The sequence below is a fragment of the Papaver somniferum genome, chromosome 1, assembly GCF_003573695.1.
Source record: "Papaver somniferum cultivar HN1 chromosome 1, ASM357369v1, whole genome shotgun sequence".
Lineage (NCBI taxonomy): Eukaryota > Viridiplantae > Streptophyta > Magnoliopsida > Ranunculales > Papaveraceae > Papaver > Papaver somniferum.
The window spans coordinates 239,810,558-239,819,586 of record NC_039358.1 but is presented as its reverse complement, the minus strand read 5'-3'; the positions used below and the strand labels follow the sequence as shown (position 1 = coordinate 239,819,586).

General features: G+C 37.2%; 1 protein-coding gene across 1 annotated transcript; it reads right to left on the bottom strand.

Moving 5' to 3' along the window:
• LOC113339316 (probable E3 ubiquitin-protein ligase RNF217) lies at positions 1–1,253 on the bottom strand. Its single transcript, XM_026584611.1, has 2 exons — positions 577–1,253; positions 1–482 (listed from the first exon to the last, which is right to left on the bottom strand). The coding sequence occupies exons 1-2, from the start codon at positions 1,137–1,139 to the stop codon at positions 338–340; spliced, it is 708 nt and encodes a 235-aa protein (XP_026440396.1). The 5' UTR covers positions 1,140–1,253; the 3' UTR covers positions 1–337.
• Positions 1,254–9,029: the final 7,776 nt, after the last annotated feature.

The window sequence follows — 9,029 nt, the reverse complement described above, 5'->3', positions numbered from 1 at the left end:
TTGTTTCTTGTGAAATAGCTGCTACTGCTGTCGTCTTAATTGCTGTCAATATGACGCTATGGCAATATAGCATCACGCATTCGAGTCTGAAAACAAGTCTCTACAAAGATTGCAATCTGGTAGCAGACCACCACCATAACAAATTAACCATCACATTGTTAAGAGCTAGCATTCAAAACATTAAGCAAATCTACACACCGGGTTTTTGATCGTAAGTATAATCTGTAGATGCTAGCTTCAGCGACGGAGAGCAGCAATCACTTTCCCAGAGTAGTTGTGAGGTATATATTAATATATATGCAATATCCCAATATATACTAATGATCATTCCTGCGAACTAGGAAATCAAATTGATCAACAAGATGATGCCTATAAAAACTGCGAAGAGCAACAGACATGTTAAACGTGCCCAACAGGCTAACGGTTCTTCTTTGCATACACAAGGCCATTGTCTGCAATCATAACAGAATTCTCTTCCACATCTGTAAACATAAAAAAAATCAAACACCAAAGAATTATAATAAGTCAGATTCAGACGAGTCACTAGTTATAAAGATATCGAAAGATGAAAAGAACCTGCAATAGATGTGGGTGCAACAATAATCACCCTTCTGAACACGTTGAATGTAAAGGTTGCAACTTGGACATCGAAACCATTTCTTTCGTTTAACCATTTCCATGAACAAAACATCGTTTCTATCCATATCAATATCAATTATTCTGTCTCTTGTTTGATGACGACATCGATGATTCTCTTTCCATGGAACCATACAACTAAAACAAAATACCTCCTTGCAGTTTGGACATTCGGATCGTTTCACCATAGACTCAGTAGTCTCAGTTTCCACACACTCATTCAGAATCAATTCAGAACACTTCCGGTTAGGGCAAAAACATCTTCCATGCACAAACCCACCTTTCGACGCATCTAAAAGTACTGCAGACTCGCAAAGAACATGACACCACTTCTCGAATACCTTTTTTGGGAGGATCGGACGGCAAGATAATGCATCCAAGAGAATGGAGCAGCTGGTATTAGGGCATTTTATAACCGAAATGTTTTCGTGAATCACTTTCGTTTCGATATACTTAGCAACACAATCTGTGCAATATTGATGAAAACATCCAGTAGCCTCCATGTTTTTGAATTTGGCGTTCAATGGGACTGGCTCTGTACAGATTTCGCAGGTGAAATAGTCGTTGTTGCTGGTTTCATTGTTGTTGTTTGAGGTTTTGAAAAGTTCGTTGAGAGTGTTGTGTACGGGTTCCATCGGAAGAAGAAGAAGAAGGTGCAGCTCCGGTTGAAAGACTATTCGACGCAGAAATTTGAGTGTAGGGCAGTTAAGTTAATACCTTAACTTATAAGTTTCCTCGTAAACGAATATCCACTTATACCTTGGATAAATATTGGAAACTCTGATAAAAGAAACGTCCGAAACACATCAGAATGACTAGACATGTTTTAGGCTTACACTTGAGCCTTGTTGGTCTCACGATATCAGTAGTACACTTGAGCTGTGTGTGAGTGCGAAAGAGTGAGGCACGTCACTGTTATGTTCTTTATTTTATTTTTTTCCTTTTGTGACTTTTTAATTTGACTATTCACCACGAGTTTAAAAGCAAGTCGATTATTCAGGTGTTGGCTTTTTGTCAAAAATAAATAAAAAATGATTAGATCGTTAGTCCCGATTGCATCCAACGACCAATCCAACTTCGACTCACACAGCTACTCGGAATTTCGTTGAACGTCAATTGACTCAATTCATTTCGCACTAAGCAATAAGCATTAATTCTCTCGTCATTTTGAAAGTCTCACCTACATGAATTTTACTTCTACGACATTTCAAGTGTCGAGATGGAATTCTACCGTCATAAAACTTGTCTATTTCCGCTCAGTTTTCAAGGTCCTTATCCAAATGTCGGCTAGGCGTAAACGATGGTTACGTCTATGAACAGTCAAAATTATAACCACGTATGGTTGTGTGTGAAGCGTCTTTAATATTGATAATTGTTAGGGGGAAAACAATTTTTACTAGAGAGAAAGCTGACTTTTAGGTGGATTAGGAAAAAATAAAATATTCTGTTAAACTGTTCTTGGTATGTTCTTTTCTGTTTTTCTGAGCACTGTTTATAGTGTGAAGTTCATTAACGTGAATTAATTAATTTTTGGGGCATTAAACCTAAAAGGTTGTTACTGATTACAAATATATATTGTAATCGAGGCACACACTTTTTCCCACGGTTTCTGAATGCATGATTGCGAACGACGGGACAAGATGTATTTCTAGAATAAGTGTTGTTTAATAAATTAAGGATATACTGGATGCATAGAGAAGTGCATTACATGAAATCTTAATCTTTATACATGACTACAAGTTGCTTGATGATACGCATCACATCGAAAAGAAGTAGGACATCCTTTCACCATTTGCGAGTCACTTCTTTATCTTTTCAAATTACTTCATCATCACATCAAAAAGAAGCAGAACATCCTTTCGCCATTTGCGAGTCCCTTCTCCGTCTTTTCAAATTCTATCCCGAGTTACATTTATGCGACATTGATTGAGTAATTCCTGAGTTGTAGCAAGTTGCATTTTCTGAGTTTAAGTAAAAGATGATCACGGGAGAACAAAATTAAAAATAATTACTGATAAAGAGATTTTTTCTAAATCCACCCCGAAACTGGCTTTCCCTATACTAAAAGTGGCTTTCCCCTTAACAATTATCTTAATATTCACGGCTAATGCGGCATCTTTAGTCATAACACAAACTTAGGTTTGAAATGAGATAATTTCGTTTCAACAAACTCAATTACACGAACATAAACCGTAAAACCGTCTGAAAACCCTAGCCGCCTGAACTCGTTTGAAGCATAAACCCTAGCTTGTATTGATCTTTCTCATCAGTTTCTGCTTTCCCTGCTAGTTTTTAGTTTTCGTTTTGGATTTTCGGCCTTAAATTATTGCATCTTTTTGTTTGTGTTTGGTGTTTCTTTGGCTGATATTGTAGTAGTTTTGGTTCCTCTATTGAAGATCAGAAGTAATCAAGACGCTCAATCTCTAATTTTGTATTCATCAATTTTTTTCGGCTTTGTTTATGTTCTACTTTTATTAGTGTACCTTTTACTTAATTAAGTATCGCTTGTATTCCTCTAGTAATTGGTTAGAGTGTAGGGATAGTTTTGTCGAATTAAAGAGGGCGTGCAGCTGACTAAATCTTCACGGCAACGTTCTCCCGCAGGTTCAAGACGTTGCAAGTAGAGAAAGAAAAATCACCCTCTCCCACGGGAAGTAATTCATGACAACTACTGTAATGCTTTATCCATTTCACTTCCCTTCCACCTTCCATATTACTACAATTCATTGCCACGCATTGTAAGTACTGCATGACAACTTGCCCACCTATACCAACTACACTTGGTAGTACTATGGGCCTAACATTGAGACTACTACCTCTGCAGGTCCAAACTAGAATCACCCTCATCGCTAGTATCATGGAAAATACAAGCTAGCTTATATCATGATCGTCATCACTATTAATGTAAAGATATCGAATAGAGCACTTGCGCATTCGGATTTTCATTAAAAGGAAAGCAGTATTTTCTCTATTATTTGTGAAATTAATCCAAAATTAGGTTATCAGGAGAACTATTAATAAGAAACTAATTTACAGCAGAAAAATATCAATTCTTCTTAGCTTTTTAATTTACAGCAGAATGATTTTGCTGACGTGGCGGCTCCATATTGAATTTCACTTTTTCTCCACGTAAGCACTCAAATATATATGACTGAACGTACAGATACGCCTCTTCAGTCTTGACCAAAAGACACTATTTGTTTTCGGAAAATGCACGCCTTTAAGCTGTACCGATGTGACTCTTCACTCGCATAAATAACGTATGCCCAAGAGTCGAAGACACAACACTCCGGTCAAATCGGTACTTTGCAACTAAACCCTCTTCGTTGCCATATTATATATTCAATCATAAAAGGTTAAAGTTTCACAAATTTTCTCCTAATTTTTGTGTTCTTATTAATCTTTACTTCTTTGTTTCTGACAAGATTACGTATGCGCAGACTCTTCTATCGAATAGTGTCAGTTATGTCTATTGATGGTAACAAATACCATTTCTGCCTATTGAGGGTAAGATATCGATTTCGTAAGAGGGAATTGTCGTTACATGTTCACAATGTATTGAATGGAAATCGAAAGATCGATGTCTGGGGTTAAGAGTTCTTCTCACAGATTGATGTTTGGGGGTAAATATTCTTCTCACAACTTGCTTTATAAAATGTATGACCCAGGTTTTAGTCGGTCTTCTTTGCTGAAGTTTCAGGATCAGGTTGGATATCATAGTGGAAAATGGCAAGCAAGTTATACGTCTCCACGCATCATGTTTCAATCCTTATTTAAGAAATACAACGCTCTCCCCAGTTTGATTAGTTCTGATTTCTTATTTGATTTTTTTTTTCCTTTGCTTGCCGTTTACAATTTCCACCAAGTCCTGTACTTAACATGCCCACAAGCCTAATGGAAATGATGATATTACAAGTCACTTTCAATTAGTCGAAAATAATTTAGTGCAAAAATCCCATCTATGATGCTTAATGCCCTTCTTTTGTTTTATTGAAAGTCATACGGAAAGTTTTAATTCAGGGTATGCCTTTTGTTCTTTAGTCAATAATCTAATGCTTATGATGCTTACTTTCAGGTTGATGGCAGGTTAAAGAGTGGAGTAGTGGAGGATCTCATCAAGGTTCGTTAGACAACTCTTTTAATGTCCAGGATAAACAATATTTTATTCTTACACTCCCTTTCATCATCCCGATAATTTAACAATATTGTCAATAATAAGCATCGGAAGCTCTCAATGTGTAAGAAAGATGTCTGCTAGAGTACGTTAACAAATATGATGATGAGCTTGATGTATGGATCCGTAGAATCATTGAAAATTTGGATGATTATTCGATTAGAACATGCTGCTCCAATGGAAATCTAATGTAAAACCTGAAAATCTTCTGATTGGTACTAAGAACTTGAGGTTTGTTGAAGGCATATTAGTTTCGGGTTTCATTTTCTGCATTCAGTTCAGAAGCCTCTACTGGACATACTAATGACATGTCCTGTAATGGCGACAATGAGGAAAAATAACCCTGTTTATTATTGTCTCTATGACTGTGTTTGGTTCTCTTTCTTTCAAACTCTATTCCATTAACTATTAAACCTTTGGAGAAGATAAAGGGATTGACTTGGCGGGCAACTGGAGTTAAGTGTTTTTTATTTTATTTTAAGCTATATCTTGGAAATTAAGTTGATCTATAATGGTTTAGTTTATTATGATATTTTTGGTGGTTTTTGATAAAGAGTCAAGGGTCCAATCTTTCGCATGGATAAACTGGACGTTAAATGTAGATGCAATTAATTTAATCAGAGAATGAAATGCTTGCAGATGGGTTATTCAGGCTTAGGAGAATTTTTGGGCAAACGTGATTTTGCTTATTGACTATCTGCAATACAACAATACCTCATCTAAATGAATAGTGAGGAAAGATACCGAAACTGAGTAACTAAATGAGACTGCATTTTGTATTGCAGCAAGAGGCAATTATGACGATTAGCACCGACACAACAACTAATCCAGCACAAGTTGGGCTGCTAAATTGGCCAAGTTTTCATCACATTTAAACGCCAGATATGAATTTACAAGGTCCACAATCTGAAGTGTGGGCGTTGCTAACACCCTTCCTATAGGTAAACCATGAATGGTAGACCTGTTGGAAAAAATACAGTTTTACGTGAATAAAAATTACTAATAAAAAGATTTTTCCAAAAATAAAAACACCTTCCAAATTTTATCGGGTTAGGGTTTTATATATATGAAGTTTTTTTTTTATTGCATATATATATAGAAAAACCTCTCTGATATCCCCTAGGGTTTTTAGTACTTCTTCTTCGTTTTTTCGATGTTTGATACGAGGGTTTTAAGTGCTAACGATTCGTGAGTTTTCCGCTTCCAAGTTCTAGAAGGACAAGTTTGAATGTGCTATTCAAGCTTGTTAAGATTGTTGTATCTTGGAGGCAGATGTACCCGTAGGGCTATAGCATCATATTTTTAGAGTGTAGCAGGGCATTCTTGTCTTAAGGACAGTATGTTGAACATGCGCCTCAATCTACCATTACCGTTTTTCTTGTTTCCATGGTGTTTAGCAGGATATTCAAGACATTAACAGTTGACTAAGGAGAACACACGAAAATCAGATAAGTGCCTCTTATATTATTTAGTTGTTTGATTAATTTTTAATTGTTATTCTCCAACAATCTTAAGACAAGAATAGCATCGCAGTAACAATTAAAAAAAAAAATCAAACAAGGAATGTTAACTATGTTTTTCTAGTCAAATATCTAATGTGGTATAATTCAAATCAGATCAGGTGTACTGTAGGCTAACTTTGTTGAGCCAGCTCATGATAAACAAGGGTTTGAACGTACAACAGTGCTTGCTAGGCTTGAAGCACGACTTGTCCAGATGCAAAAGACATACTCGACCACACTCTGTCATAAAGTTGGATACTCCTGTCGACGTAACAAGAAGCTTGTAGCAGCTGGAGATAGTTCGCCCGATTTTCTTCTTCGGTAATCATCCAAAAGTACGATGGGATCTACATCATGTTGGGAACATGTAGGGTAAAGGTGATAACGGAAAGCCAACCAGCAGATTTCGACCTAGATCAAGTTCTTCATAAGAGGATGACAGTGACTCTGAAAGACCGCCTGACATTCGAAAGGAGACAAAAACTCACGGTTCTTCATTATCGTAGCAGCAGCAGCCTTTATAATTATTTGATCGAATCGGCCAATGGCGGTGATAAAAAGCACGAGACCTTGCCTTCAAAGTCTGAAGAGGAAATGGAAAGGAGAACGCTAACAAACCAGAATGTTGAGTTCTCTGAAAGTCCAGGTCTTTCCAGCGTTGAACATGATGTGTCCTTATATGACTCCAGAAGTGGTGATGGTACTATTACCAGAAGAGGGAGGTGAGGAGAAGGCTATAAACCAGAACACTGAATTCCGAATAAACAATAGCATAGACCGTTTCAAATCCTAGTTCATATCTCCCCAATCAAGACCCATGCAAACCCTGATTCTCATCTTTATTTTCCTTACAATCAAAACCTTTTAAGTAATCTAGTGATGGGTTGACAATGGAGTATTGGTTATGGGATACCTGTGGTGTGGAGGAACCTTCACTCATACAGTGGAAAACCCAAAGACGGCTTATGATATTTCCTACCAAAACTAAGACTATGGAGGTCCTCTCTAAATTGAAGAAAAATGACTTTTTCAGTTCACTAAGATGGCAGAGAGCTGTTTTGATAAAGTAAAGCACTGTAATGACAGGTAGTCTGTCGGCTATTCCAAAATGGCACAAACACCCTGAGTATGGACAAGTATACAGATATTGCCGAGTTTCCTCGATGTGTATACTGTGGTGTTGAACAGAAAGTCTTGGATGAAATTGCACAGAGGGTAAGTAAGAGGACGCACGACAAGAAATGGTTGCGAATTCAGAGGTGCAACAAGAGAGAGAACACTGGCATTGGTACGAAGATATAAAGCTCACAATCAAGGACGAGGCTCAGTTGATAGATGGATGATGAAACAAATGTTCAATGACATACTATAAAGCTCAGCCAACTGCAGAGCATGACATCGATCGAAAAGCAAATTCATAGACTGGCTCCAGTAACGAATTATGGAGCTTAGATTTGGAATTTGTCATCGATTGAAAAACATATCGTACTTGTCAACATAGTTTGTCAATCTGTACCAGAAACAACAGTACATCTGGTGTTGTTTGAAACCAACAAAAAGTATTCCCACTAAAAAAGTCACTTACAGTCCCAAAACTCTAGTGAAATCAGGTGATTCAGTTAACATCCAGTGGAGTGGGATAGAATCACCATCAGAATCAGATTGGCTGGGCATATACTCGCCAGCGAATTCATCAAACAATAGTTATATCGGTTACGTTTTCTTATCTTCTTGTGAAAAGTGGAAAACTGGGTCTTGTTCAATCAATCGATCAAAATATGAGTTTCGGATCTTCAGATGGAGAGATGATGATGAGACTGGTAAAAAAGAGGTTGATCCTGATCATAACCCTGTACCAGGAACGAAGCATATGTTGGCGAAATCAGAAGGAGAACTAGGTTTCGAGACTGGGAAAGGACCGGATCAAATTCATTTGGCGTTTACAGACTATGAAGATGAAATGAGGGTTATGTTCATAACTGAAGATGGAAAAGACAATTATGTCAAGTATGGAACAGATGGAGGTGACATGAATAAGGCTGTGAAGACATTAGTCAGCAGGTATGAAAGGGAAGATATGTGTGATGCTCCTGCTAATCATAGTATTGGATGGATAAATCCTGGTTTTATTCATGATGGAGTGATCAAAAACCTGAAATCACACAAGAGGTATTATTACAAGGTAAGAAACTTCCCTGAAAAATGAGGCGATGAATGCGGGAACAGGAGCACTAGGTTGTTCCAACAAAAGTGCATTCTCCATTGACAAAAGCATCCGTGAAGGTACCGGTAAGTACTGTGCAGCAATTCATCTCCTTCAATATCATGTAACAGTACAGTGGATTTCACGTCAGGTACTCACTCATCTAGAAAGATGCTCTTGTTTGCATGTTTGTTTTGAGTTATTTAAATATCTTCATGGAGTGAGATTGATGAATTATGGTAGACAGTCCTAAGATAATTCGTCTATGTGATTGTCATTGATAAGCTATTTAGGTTGTCACCTTTATCATGATATTTTAGGAGACGAGGGTCAGTTTATCTCGTTGATTTACTGGATTAGTTTCCTTTTTGAACTTACTGAAGGCAAGAGCTAAGCTTAAATAGTAATCTTAAGTAATTTTAAGGCAATTACTAAAATGTGGGGGACCTTTGGCCATAGTCATACTTGGACGGATTCAAGGAATTTCGGCCAGTTGAGTTGCTTATGCATCTGT

Coding starts and splice junctions, on each gene's coding strand:
- LOC113339316 (XM_026584611.1), bottom strand. CDS start 1,139: ATGGAGGCTACTGGATGTTTTCATCAATATTGCACAGATTGTGTTGCT. Junction 483..576: donor TGCACCCACATCTATTGCAG/GTTCTTTTCATC, acceptor TTATGTTTACAG/ATGTGGAAGAGAATTCTGTT.